The 14,090-nt window shown below is 38.4% G+C and overlaps 1 protein-coding gene across 1 annotated transcript; it reads right to left on the bottom strand.

Moving 5' to 3' along the window:
• Nucleotides 1–321: 321 nt before the first annotated feature.
• Nucleotides 322–1,827, bottom strand: LOC141641831 (uncharacterized). The gene has a single exon (XM_074450477.1). The coding sequence runs from the start codon at nucleotides 1,825–1,827 to the stop codon at nucleotides 322–324; it is 1,506 nt and encodes a 501-aa protein (XP_074306578.1).
• Nucleotides 1,828–14,090: the final 12,263 nt, after the last annotated feature.

The following is a 14,090-nucleotide window of genomic DNA, read 5'->3' as shown; positions in this document are numbered from 1 at the left end:
TATACAATGCCACCACCATTTGTAGTGATGAGGCTGTGTATGGACAACATTGTTGTTTACTAAAGCTAATTGTATTCAATTGCTCATGTCTGAAGTTAATATCCTTAGTGGCAAAGACTGAATAGTACAAAAGAGTGGCAAAGTTCTTCAACAAAACCAAATACAGACTAAACAAAATGCTTCACTGTGGCCTTCTTGATTGTTTGCTGTCCTTGCTGCTTACTTTATCTGCGAAAATGGTGACTTTGATAAGATATCCAGTCTTTGCTAAGTTGTAACTGTCCAAAATCTTTCATACTGATGATGTTTATATAAGCTTCTTCATTCCCTTGCACATAAATCTAAGAACCAATCAGTAATGCTACCAACAGGGGGATAAATCCCCAATGTTGGTTCATTACTACCTTCACCTGCTTCAGTAATGCTGCCAACAGGCTCAGTGTCCCTTATTGGTTCATTACTGGTGCCACTGGTACCTGCTGTATTTTCTGCATTCTCTGTTATTATGTGAAGTGAATTCACTAATTCACTTATAGTGCTTGGATCACCAACATTCTGTGCATATTGTATGCATTCTTTCACTAAATCAATGTTAGCATTCAAATATTCAGGCAATAAACCAGCTGCAACTAGTTTTGTTTTGTGCATATGTGGCACAGGGTAATCTATGCCACCTTTTCTTTTCATTATTTCAAGCATACATGCCTGCAATGTTATCCACACATAATTAAGTTTAAGAACATCTTGTTCTTCATATGCCTGGATTGTGTTATGAATAAGTTCATCCAACTTGATTGCCTTTTTTTTTTGTTGGAGAGATTGGATTGACCTAAAAACCCCCAAATCCAAGACATTTAAGTCTGGTGAATTGGGTGTTTGATAAGCCAACTCAATCTGCCACCATCCGATGTTCTTTGTCTTTCTAAAATCTGGATCATCATTGCTAAAATGTGGGCGAGCATTATCTTGTTGAATAATTATGCGCTTACTCACATTAGAAGGCCATTTGGCCTTTATTGCTGGCAACACACAGTTTAGAATCATATCTTTGGTTACTTGTTTGTTTATAGACTCAATGCATTTTGTTTCTACTGTACCCATTGGCCTGTTTTTGGAATTTCTTTGTGCCGGTACTTGTATAACAAAGGGCCAAATACCTATCTTTCCATCAAAAATAAGATCACCATTTGACCCATACTTTGGTCTTCCTACAGCAGACATAAACATTACTTTTTCTATGAAACTTTTTGACTGCACACACCTATGAGGATCTGTTTCACTCTTAGCCAAGTAAAATCTTGTAGTAGGTTTAGTTTTAGAAAACCATTTCTCATCCATATGTATGATATTGCTTTGATCTTTGAAAACCACTCTTTTAGTTAGTTGATGATAATCTAGATGTTGTAGACTGAAAATTAATCTAGCAAGTTTATTTTTATCAGTCAAACCTGGTTTGAGTGCATTTGTGTGTGACCTGATCTTCTTTGACATAACCCATCTTGAAACTGTTGACTGACTCACTCCTAAATTTTCAGCAAGTGAGTGTTGTGTTGTCCTGTTTAGAAGATCAATTGACTTCAGCTTTTCTTCATCTAACACCACCCTCCCTACTTTCTTGCTTCCTTTCTTCTTGCTGCTCACATTGACGGGTATGGATGCATTTCTTTGTAACTCTGCTGATTTCCATAACCTTTGTATGGTTTTCCTGTCCACTGAAAACCTTGCTGCAACTTCATTGATAATGACGTACCTTGGTTTTCCATTAGTGCTGTTTTCCAATAATGTTTCATTAATTTTTGATCTTTCTAAGTTTGTGAGATTCTTCATGATTACTTTTTTTTATTTTTTTGTTTGAAAGATGTTTGTTTCAAAGTGGTTTTTTGGACTGAAGTAAATGAATGAACCCTAATAAATACACCTTCTATTTATAGAACAAAGAACTTTGCACTCTTTTGAGAATTTGGTTTTGGCGCCATAATAAAACCTCTTTGTATTTTTGGCAATTTGGTTTTGGCGCTGTAATGAAACCTCTTTGTATTTTTGGCTCCAAATTTGATTTTTGGTGTCAAATTGCAATATTGGTGAGTTGGATATCTAACACTTGGACTGACAATTTGGGTTATCTTGGTTTATGGAACAACTGATATGGGCTAATCAAGATTAGATGAAGAAAATCGAAAGTTAATCTGAAATCCATCCTTCTGTTTTGATCTTCACTGTGCTTGTAATTTAATCTGAAGTTTTTGTGTAATTTAATGTTAATTTAGAGTTTAATGTAATTTTGTTTTAAGTTAATGTAATTTAATTATGTAATTTAATTACAATTTAGAATGTGTAATAATTTAAGTTCATGTAATTTAATTTCTACGCAAAACTGACTGTATGTACGCAAAACCGTTATTTTATCAGCACTGTGTTTATGAATTTGGAGGGAAACAAATTTTGGTGTGTAAAAAAGGAGGGAGTAATTAACCTCTTAAATAATTCATTACTCATCATAATCATAATACCCTTCATCCAAACATCTTACCCCCAAGTATTACTTTTCATTATTATACTACCCTCCTTAATTCTTGTGCCATCCTCTAAATGGGACAATTATGTAGAATAGGAGGGAGTATTATTTATCAAAATTATGTTTGAATCCCTTTTTTAAGATTTACTATAAAATTTAGGAGCTATATTTGACATGTTTTAAATTTAAGACAAACAGAATCTGTCTTAAATAAGAATCCTCCTTATACTGAAAGAATAAGGATTGTAAAATGTCTTCCCTCTAAAAGCACTCCCTTTATCAAATTTAATTTTGTTATTAAACTCAAATATATATGTATTCCGTAATTATTGATTGAAATAAAATAAATTTGATATAAACCCATAAATTATATTGCTAAGTTTAAATTTTTTATTTGGAGCTATTAATCCTATTATTAATGATTATGACGCATAATTACCTACAACAAATAAAATTATAAGCTCTTATTATTAGCTTATATGATGAATTTTTTGAGAGAATTTAAAATAGACATCATTAGTTTCGAGTTACAAAAAAAAATTATTAATATATATATATATATTCTTTTTTTTCCTCCAATCAAAATATTTTGGCGTGAAATATGAAAATTAATAACGTGTTGATTTAACCTATAACTAAAATATGCTAAAAATAACAACCCTATATATATACTGCGCATGCATTGCACGAGATCTAGATTAGTTTGTGGTTAATAATTGATTTGCATGATTGCATGGGTGGGTCTGAATGACCACACGTAGTAATAAAGGCTCGTTATATATGATGAGTCTGAATTATATGAATCAAAATCAATAATTATTATTATTAGTCATGAATGATACTCCCTCCTTACCACACCAAAGGTAACATAGGGGAAAGTGAAGTATTTAAAAAAAGGTGGATGTTAATAATAGAAGGGAGAGAATAAGTGAATAAGGTGATTATTATTAATGAGTCGGTTACATTATATAGTAAACCGTCTTGAAGGATAATCCATGAATATTCCTAATATTCTATAGGATATTATTATGATACCCATAATAATATCTTTACTAATATCTTATACTAACTAATATCTCTAATACACCCCCTCAGTCAAAGCAGTAGTTAACGGACACTTTGACTGGACTAAAAAAGAATAGTCGCTGATGCCACGCAGAGGAGCCGAGTTGATCGTTGTCGATGCTTAAACCGGATATAGTAGCTTGCGATTGTCTGGATCATGCCAATAGTAGAGCCACACATAATTAACACTAATTGAAAACTAATTGTGCACGAGCGTCGAAACTACTCGTGAGACGCAAAACTAAAACGTCAAGGTGTACGAGAGCCGAAGCAAACTCGTGAAACACCGACAATATAAAAAAAACAAATGGTGCACGAGGGCCGAAGAAAACTTGTGAAACACCGACAACATAAAAAAACAAATGGTGCACGAGGGCCGAAGCAAACTCGTGAAACACCAGTACGGTGAGGGCCGAAGCAAACTAATCAACCGTACAAACAAAATAAAAACAATATTGCTAAACCAAAACAAGGCACACGTCCAAAGCTGACCAAATGAAATGGCCGACGAAGTCATACCAACCAGCCCGTTAGGCAGCGGTGGTTTCTGGGACCGTTGGGCGAACCCGAGGCGGACAACAGTAAGACGATGAGGGAACGTGTCGGTGGTTTAGATAGGGCATCACAGCGAGATGCGATGACACTGGCGGTTGCCAAAGCAACAAGGCAGATAGGGTTGCCAAAGCAACAAAGGACTGCAGCAAGTCGGAGAGCGGTCTAAGCATGGACGGAACAACAAGGCGACTATCGTCGGCGGCAACCGGAATGAGAAACAACGGGTGGAGGGTGGAGAAATTTAGTTAATATACTTCTAATATTAAAATATTAAGGCCCTGTTCTTTTGGACTTAAAGTCACTTAATTTAAGTTAACTTCATATCCTATAAGTTTAGTTCGATTCGATTCGAGATCTTATAAGTTCGATTCGATCCTATAAGTTCGATTCGATTCGATCCTATAATTTCGATTCGATTCGATCCTATAAGTTCGATTCAGATCCTATAAGTTCGATTCGATTCGATTCGATCCTATAAGTTCAGTCCGATCCTATACGTCACTTAATTTAAGTACGTTCGATTGATTCGATTCAAATCGTATAAGTTCGATTCGAGATCTTATAAGTTCGATTAAATTCGATCCTATAAGTTCGATCCTATAAGTTCGATTCGAGATCCTATAAGTTCGATTCGATTCGATTCGAGATCTTATAAGTTCGATTCGATTCGATCCTATAAGTTTCAAAATCCAAAGAACAGGGCCTAAGCGTAGGAGTGAGGCTAAAGGCATGGGTGGATGGCGATGGTCGGTCGGATATTGTTGGTGGCGGGAAGTGTGGGGTGTGATTTGGGTTTGTCGGGTTGGATGAAGGCAGTCGGGGCATGTGGCAAGGGCGGCAAATCGTTGTGGGAGGCGGGCGTGGACAGGTAGGCGGCGGATATGGTGGACAGGATAAGAGGTGGTGGCTAGGTGGTTGGCTTAGGGTGGGGACGTGAGGTAAAGGAATAGGGTTACGGGGTTGGGGAATTTGGGAAACAAAGGGTACTGAGTAAAGGAGGTTTGTGGGTGGGGCCTAGACTTTATTATTTAATTGTAAGATAATAAAACTACAAAATAAAGGTGAACGGATCTATATTTTTAACGGGATACCCGCCGGAGATGGTATAAGACGACCATCTCCGGCCGGCGATTAACACACGAGATTGTAGCAGGTGGAAGAGTTTTTGAGTGGATCGAATTTAGGCTGATACCATGTTAATAATAGAAGGGAGAGAATACCTGAATGAGGTGATTATTATTAATGAGTCAGTTACATAATATAGTAAACCGTCTTGGAGGATAATCCAAGAATATTCCTAATATTCTATAGGATATTATTATGATACCCATAATAATATCTTATACTAACTAATATCTCTAATAGTGGAAAAAATAAGAGTAAGGAGAGAAAACAAAATAGGTGGGATATGTAATTGTGGGTTGGTTGGCGGGATATGTAATGACATTTTGTGTAAATATCGAAAGGGTATAAGAATAACTTGGTAATATGTGGGCTAAATATAGGATGTTACCCTTGGTGTGATACGTCCGTTTATAGTAAGTGTTACCATTGGTATGGTACGAGAGGAGTAGAAGCAAAATTAATTAAATAGTTATACTTGTTGATGAAAACAAAGATCTTTGATTGATAGATTTATATTAGGTGTATGAGACTTTTATACACCACCAATTAATCAAATAATATTTACTTATCTACTATTCAGCAATAATTGGAGTAGCAAAAATCCGTCTTCTAAACTACTTTCTTTATGCCTAGAGATGTTAGTAAAATCGGTAATCAGTTCGGTATGGATACTTGGGTTTTTAAATGATTTTTTTTCTAAATAGTAGTTGTTACATATTTACATTACACCGTCTTATACTAAAATTAGGTATTTTACCCCTGCGATTTTTTTTGATAAATAGTAACTACTTTTCCATAAATACGAGTAGTAAACAGTTATTATTACGGTAGAATGTATAGGGCGGTGTTATGTGCATTGAAAAAATCAAAAACATAGATTGCATCGGAATTTGATAAAAAGACACTTGCTCTCGTATAATAGACAAGTGCAATAGTGCATGCTCTTATCATTTACTTAGAGCACCCATAATAGAGATGAATGATGATAGATCCTCTTAACACTTTCTTTCCTTTAAAAGGACATCCTCTCTATTGTGAGGCACATGTTACATATCCTCTTAGCAAAAGGAAGATGCTTACTTCCTCTAGTTTTAGAGAAAGCTTACATTGGCCCTATTGCCCACAAACCAATCACTATTTGTCGTGTGCATAATAATTCTTTTATTTTTATCTTTTGTAGAATTTTGAGATTATTTAACGTAAGAGAGGTAATATGAGAAGATCCTCTCTATTTTGGGAAAAAATAATGGAAGGGGATGGTAATGGTGAGAAATGAGATTGATGAAAAAAAAAATGAGGTGTCGAAAAAATAGAGGAAGAGTGAAAAAATAGGAGGAAGATAACATCCTATCTATTGTGGATGCTCTTAGTACCCTGTCCCGGTCCTTTATTGTCCTTTTTCATATTGGGGTGTCCTAGTCAACTGTTGTCTTTTTTATTTTAAGAATGAATTTGATGAACAATTTTATCATTTACACTCAATTTATTTCACTTGTCATTCAGTAATTGACTCTCTCCCCTTTCCCGGGTCTTTATGCCAAAACCAAAGGACAACAAATGACCGGGACGGAGGGAGTAATAGTTACTCTTTGAATTAGCAACGTCTCAATGCAAGAGGTCTAAATTACAAAAATTCTTGTGTCCTCCGGGAGAACGGTAATCCTTACATCTAAGTTATTATAATATTTTATTTGGTAGAATGCCTTTTAGTGTAAGGAGTACTAATAACTCCGTTATCTACCCCATTTTTGTGCCTAAAACCCTTCTCGTTATCCTAATTTTGATCTAATTATATGCAAAATTCTCTTTATTCTATCATGTTTGCATTTGCTAGGTATTTGAAGTATTTCACGCATTTGTAGGCTATACGGAATATCGAGTAAAGAGTGGAACCGATTGCAAGTGAAGAGTTGAAGCCTCTATGAAGCCACTTGGGTGTATCCACTTCGGTCAAGGTACAACTCAAGGGCATATGATGCATCTTTTTCACTATTGTGAGTGCATTGGAATGAGCCTAGGTGTAACCACTTCAGTCAAGGTGTAACTCAAGGTCGTAGGGTGTAGAAATATGGCTTTCATGGGTGTATCTCACAAGTCGGGCGTAAGTGCCCTCCATCCTGCGTAAAGAGGGGCGGCCGGTGTTCACTACACCGGGCGGACCCGTGAATTGGGCTTTTATCAGTCTTTTCACTCTTGCATTTGTCCTTTTTGAGCCCTTGGTATAAATAGAACTACTCGAGATCTACATTAAGGCCATTCTCCAAGTTAGAAACTTTGCTAATTACTTTGCTAATCTTTCCCTAATTAGACTAATTCCTTCAATAATTAGTAGATTATTAGTTTTAGTAATTGGACTGTAACAAGGTTGAAGATTTCTCCATCCTTTTTTTTCAATCCAAGTTTCCTTCTTTCTATTGAATTGGTACAATTTTCTTCCTTAGTTTCATTTATTTACATTTGCTTTCTCTTAGGTTTTGTTTAATTGTTTATGCTAGAATGCTTCTCTTTTGTTATTTGATTGTTATTTTTCTCTCTCTTTTTCATCTCTTCCTTGTGCACCATTGTTGTTCTCATCCAAAGATTGAATCTTTGGGTTTTTGTGTCAAAGTTTGTGTCTTTTGCCTTAATCCTTTCTCATCTTAGCTTAATTTGTCTTTCATCTTAGTTTTGTTGAATTATTGCATGATTAATTGTAGAATCCAACTTCACATCATGTTCATGTTTAAAGAACCCATCTTTATTAATTGTTTTGTCTTAAGAACAATGATTAGTGAGTAGTCTTTTCACTAGGACTCAGTTTAACCCAACATGTATAATTTGCTTGATTGATTCCTATTAAGGCTTGTTGTTGGGAAGGTTTGATAAGGGTAGGCTAGAGGATTGTTTTGATAAATTGGCCTATTTTGGGTAGTGTTGGTTTGTGACCCTTGTTCACCAACGTAAGTTGGTTAGGTTGGGAATCGGATACCCAGAATTTAGTCATATTGCTACCTTTGGTTGAGACCGAGAGGGAGAGCCAATGGAGGGCACCTTTAGTCTTGGGTTTGAAATCGACCTCCGAGAGGAGGAGTGGGATGACCCGAATTTTGATGAGGGCTTATTGATGCGTGTCTTTTATATGATATTTTACATCCTATTTTCCACGCATTTCAGAACTCATTCATGTAGTTTATGTTACATTTCTCCCTATTTCCGTCTACTTCCGTATTTGTGTACGTTATTGCAGAAATGTGAAGAATCCAGCGAAAATCGAGCTAAATCCATCCCCGAGTATCCTGCGTTGCATTTGACGTGAAGTGTTTGCTTAAGGAACGAGCTCGGTGCGCATTTCAAGGCCCAAAAAAAGTCCACGAGAAATATGAAGTCAAGTAGCAGCTAAAGCGGTCGATCGACCACCACCTCCAGTCGATCGACCAACTTGCGGGATCCAGAAGCTACTGTGCATTGCTGTTCAGTCGATCGACAGCCATGCTTAGTCGATCGACCAAGCTGCTATCCCAGACGAGAATTAAAAGACCGAGGAAGCGCAAGCCCATTGAGTTTAGGTTTTGATAATAATTGTTACGTATATTTGCTATATAACGTAACCTAGAACACCAGTTTGAGGGATCCGATTTTTATCTAAGTTTTACACAGTAACATTAAGTTTTATTCATTCAAAGAATTAGGGTTTGGAACATTGTTTTAGCATTGGAATTTCGTTCTTATTCTTAATCATTCCTCTGCAATTTCGGTATTCCTTCTGCCTTATTTCGATTCACTTTTATTTCGTTGTTGGTATAGAATTGCTAGTTAGATTCCAAGCCAATTTTATCGTTGCATGTTAATTATTTATCTTACCGCTTTAATTATGAATTCAGTACTTTTATGCCCTAGTTTTATTGTTGTTATCACCCTCAGCATGAGTAGCTAAATTAATTGTGCTAGGATGTAGGGGAATTATAGCGTGGCGCGCGTAATATTAATTTGGACTGAAATCGCGTGTCGATCGATCGATCGCCATACCTGGTCGATCGACTGACCACGTGAGGTTACCTTTCATTTTAATTGATTTTAATGTTGTATTTAACGAATTGAATGCATGCGACCAGTTAGATGCTTAATTTATGACTGACCCATTAGATTGAGAGATAGGGACAGTTGTTAGATCACCAATTAAAATGACTAAACTATGCTGAGATCGAAAGATAGGTTAAGTTTAGACCGTTAGTCACTTTTCAGGACGAAAGTTATTATTAGTGATATTAGGGACCTATAGCGAGATCGAAAGATGCTATTTGTTAAGAGTGGACCGAGAGGACCTCTTTATTTCCCGCCTCATGTGTTTGATTTAGACCTGTTTAGTATGCTGCCGCTGAAACTATAACGAACCGACCATCCTAGTACCTCTCTTTATACTTGATTTCATCCATTTGCTTAGTTTACTTTATTTTATTGCTCATTAGTTGTAGACCAAATCCAATCAAACCCCCACCTTTTCGTTACCTGTGGACAGCGGGCCGCCCACGGGGGCGCTTGGGAGTGAAGGGGCTCGAAAACAAGCGTTTGCATTTTGTAAGGAGTCGCCACCAATTTTTGTGGGAAATTGGAACCGTTCGAATACCTCGTGTCATGTCAAGACACAAAGTAGTGACATGAACACTAAGCAATCGTTACCCTTAGCATTCTATGTCTAGAATGACTCTCGTGGATGCCAATGAACACGGGTGCTCACGGAGATCTGGAGTAAGGGGTGAGGGTACGTATTAGGAAGCTCTTTTGATCGAACACCTAATCCCGCCCGCCTCGATAGCGGCCTCTACTAATGATTAGGGAGTTTATTCGTACTTGATATATCGTCGGCTATATGCATGCAATGCAACATCCAATAGATTAATCCTAACATGTGAAATTAGCTAAGTCGGTGAACAATTAATTAGGCAAACAATTGGGTCAAAGTAGGATTTTAATGCTCGTTTACATGCGAAGCATACAAAACAATGAAAGGAATACAATAAATATAACTAGGATAAAAAGAATTACATTAATTACAACGGATTAGGCGATTCATGTCGAAAGTACCGCTAAAACGGATGATTTGATAAAAAAGGAATAAAGGAATAAAACAACAAATTAACGAACAGGAATTAGCGATATTACGAATATTAGTTAATTGATACGTAAACTAATTAATATAGGTCAAGGCAGAAAAGGAGTTCGGGACGAAGTCGCCCCCGAACAGCGCAAGAGACATCGCGCCCTTTGGAAGAGGCGCAGCAGTTGCTGCGTCTGTTCCAAGGACGAACTCTGGCTGTGAAGCCAAAACTGCAATTGTTAACGTTAATTGGTGAATTTAAGGGATTGACTTAGATTATGTACTCGGATGAAAGTGATTTACAGATTATTTACATGTGATTGAGGTCATAAAACAGCAAAACATGGATGAAGACGGAATTAAAGACAGATTAAACATGTGAAGGGTCGATGTTAATGAACGAATCAATCAAGCGAATAATTAACTAAACATGATGAATTGATGGCGGATTAACAATGAACATGGTGAAAAATATATCAACAATGAATCCCAGAAACTCAACATGAACGAATTGAATCCCTAGAACTTGAATTGAATATTATTAGTGACGAAAACCCGCAAATATGAATTACTTGGGATTTAAGTCGGATTAGATGAATTAAACATGTGAATGAATGATGAAAAATATGATACAATATACATGCTAATTATTATGATTTTATGACGGAGAATTAACAGACGAACAAACAAAACAAATAAATTTGATACGAATTGCAGAGGATTTGAGGAAGAAGAAAAGAAGCGAGAATCTGCGGCCTCACAAAGAGGCGCAGCAGGTGCTGCGCTCCTTTGAAGAGGCGCAGCAGTTGCTGCGTCTTTTCTCGACTGTCTGTCTACTGGAAATCCGCAAAACAGGTTTTAAAGACGGTTTTTAGAAATCGGTTTTAATGAGATACTTTCGACATAAACCTTACAATTGTTATACAATAATCAAAATACAATAAATAAAAGAGAGATTACACCCTCAGACTTACATGTTGACGGAACGAGAAGAACTAAGAAGATCGATTAGTGATGCTCGACGCGAATGCAAGGAAAGAGTGCCCTCGAAAGAGGAAAACGATTTAACAAGTTGATTAATTAAAGATTGATTGAGTGTAGTGGTCAAATTGGTCGGTCATGCAACGGAGAGGCTGGTACCCGGAAAGATCCGAGCTTACGTGGTCGGAAGTCCAAGCACGTAGGCGCCAATTAGTAAGAACGAAGTCTAGAATGCAAAGGGAGAAGAGAAGGGCGGACACTCGCGTGAGAAATATGAGGAACGAAAGCTCCTATTTATACTAATCACGTGAAGGAATAGGGTTTCGGAGACTCTTTGGAAGTGAATCTCGGAAAGATATAAAAAAGATACGTAAATCATGCAAAGAAGGGCCTGGAAGAGGCGCAGCAGCCACGCGTCTCTTGGAAGAGGCGCAAAGACTGCCGCGTCTGTTCCCGAAGGTTTCCTCCCGCTAAGAAAGATTTCCGCGTTTTAGTTATGGTAGGACGGATTTAATTTGATTATCTTTTGAATATTACGGGATATTATTTGCCAAAAGATAAAATTTGATGAATATGGAATAGAAATATCCGAACATTCCGAACATTCGACTCGGATTTAACTATCGAGAAAATGGAGACGGTTTTTGACCCGACTCGAATGTACTCTAATTACTGCCAAAACGACCGTATCGGCACGTAGATGACAACTAAGAGGTTGACATTTATATTTGAGCAATCACTTGACGATAATCTTACGAACTGTCACTAATCGTTCCGCGAATCAAACATGCGGCCCAATCATCACCGGGTGGTTTGCGAGGGTGCGAAACGAGGTGTCTACAGAGCCCCCACTTTGACTGAGGCTTGGACAAGGCGAAAGTCAAAGTATAGCCATCAGGTCAATCGAAGATTACAACCTGACGACTATGGCGACGCGAGGCGGTTCAAAGGGTCTGAACCAAGGACCTGTCGTCGGGAACATTTTAGAGTCTGTCGACTATCGGGGAGGGTCGTTTAAAGTCCATTAGACTACGTAAGGAGGCTCGCCAGCCATAAGAAGAGATCATACCTGAGACTTAATCGATCTTCGCGGGGAATAAGAGATATTGAAAACAGCAGGACGTCGGTAGAAACTGCTGGGGATCCGCTTGCGTCAGTCTCGAGCGAATTCTGGCGAAATTTGGAAGTTGAATCTGCTTGCGTCGGTCTCAAGCGAACTCTTGTTGGGGACATATTGACGACGAGGAACATCTTGATCGTCGTGGGAAAGAAAGTCTCGAGTGAGCAGTACTGCAAAATACTACTGCGCCAAAATGGTTGAGCAATACTGCGAAATACTGCTGTGCGGGATAAAATGAATTCGGACAATACTGCGAAATATTGTCGCACTGGATAAAATGCGGGCCGGAACGAAAGGAAATCGTCGAAACGGACCAAAGTGATAAAATGTCATCGAGGAAGAGGCGCACCAAAGATGGGCCCACGAGTAACGAACTCATAACGGATTTTTGAAAATCTATCAGGAGGGAAACAAAGGAAGAGGCGCAGCAAGAGCTGCGTCTGTTCCCCAATTCAGCAATTCCGCGTAAAAACGCGAAATCAGAAAGGTTTTATTTCATTTCATTCGAAACATAAATCCTTCAATTTCTCTCTCAAATCTTCACCATTTCTATCAAGGTTGGATTCAAAAGCTTGCTTAAAATATGACTAATCGAGGTATGTGCTTTAATCTTGCATTAATCTTCCATATTTGTCGAATTTTGAGCCGCGAACATTAGGGTTTTCGACCCAAATGATCGAAAATTTGGGGCTTTTCCCCCAAATGAATTTTTCATGCCAAATTGATACTAGAAACGAGTAGTAGGCAATGTTAGGAACATAACCATGTATTTGCTTCGAATTTTCATCAAGTTTTGAGCCCTTGAGCGAATTTTGAGACGGTTTCACAGCTAGATCGAAAATTGCTTCGAAAAATGGCCTTAGGATTGCCCATTTGTGACGAAATTTGATAGTAGGGACCCTTGGATGATGGGTAAACTTCCTGTCATCTCGGAAGTTTGGTTTGTGACAACTTTTGCAGGACACTTTTTAGGGCATAATCGCCATTATAGCGAAATGCTGCCGAATTTTCGACTCGAATTCGGAACTAGGCTTTGACCTTGACTTGACTTGACCCTATTCATCACATGAGTGATTGGGTTTGGCGGGAACATGGCCAAGGATGGCCGGAAAGGGGCGATTTCTGGGCCTTGAAGGTTCGAAAACTACTTAACAAGGGCTTGTCGTCATGTGACGCGGCCTGGATTTGCTTTAATCGTTGCAGGTGACGATGCTTCTTCTTCTGGGAGAGATCCCCTGGACATAGACGCCGCTGCTGTTGAGGAGGCTTTAGAGCAGGCCTTCACCGCCGCGGTGATGGGCTGCTGCAGGAGGTCCCCGAGGAGGAGGTCGCGACGAGGAGGAGATTCCGAGACGGCCCACCTCGGACGAGGGGGTCGCCACCGAGAGGTGCTCTGCGTGGGCCGAGACACGGGAGAGCAGGCACCTTGTGTGGGCTGCAGAGGGTCACTTGTCCTACAGGACGGTGAAGAGCTTGGTAAATAGGAATTCCCTAACTCATTACCTATCCTTTTCCGTTTTTGTTCAAATCTCTTTCAAATTTATTCCAAAACTAAAGATAGCTTTGTTTCAAATCATGATAGGAGGCCGGGAACATCCGGTCGTTCTCGGGTATACGACGGCGATGGAGCACTACGAGCGGGTCGGAGGAGGAGA

The sequence above is a fragment of the Silene latifolia genome, chromosome 2 (genome assembly GCF_048544455.1).
Source record: "Silene latifolia isolate original U9 population chromosome 2, ASM4854445v1, whole genome shotgun sequence".
NCBI classification, from domain to species: domain Eukaryota; kingdom Viridiplantae; phylum Streptophyta; class Magnoliopsida; order Caryophyllales; family Caryophyllaceae; genus Silene; species Silene latifolia.
Note: the sequence above shows the minus strand (reverse complement) of the source record. Positions and strands in the feature narration are given on the sequence as shown.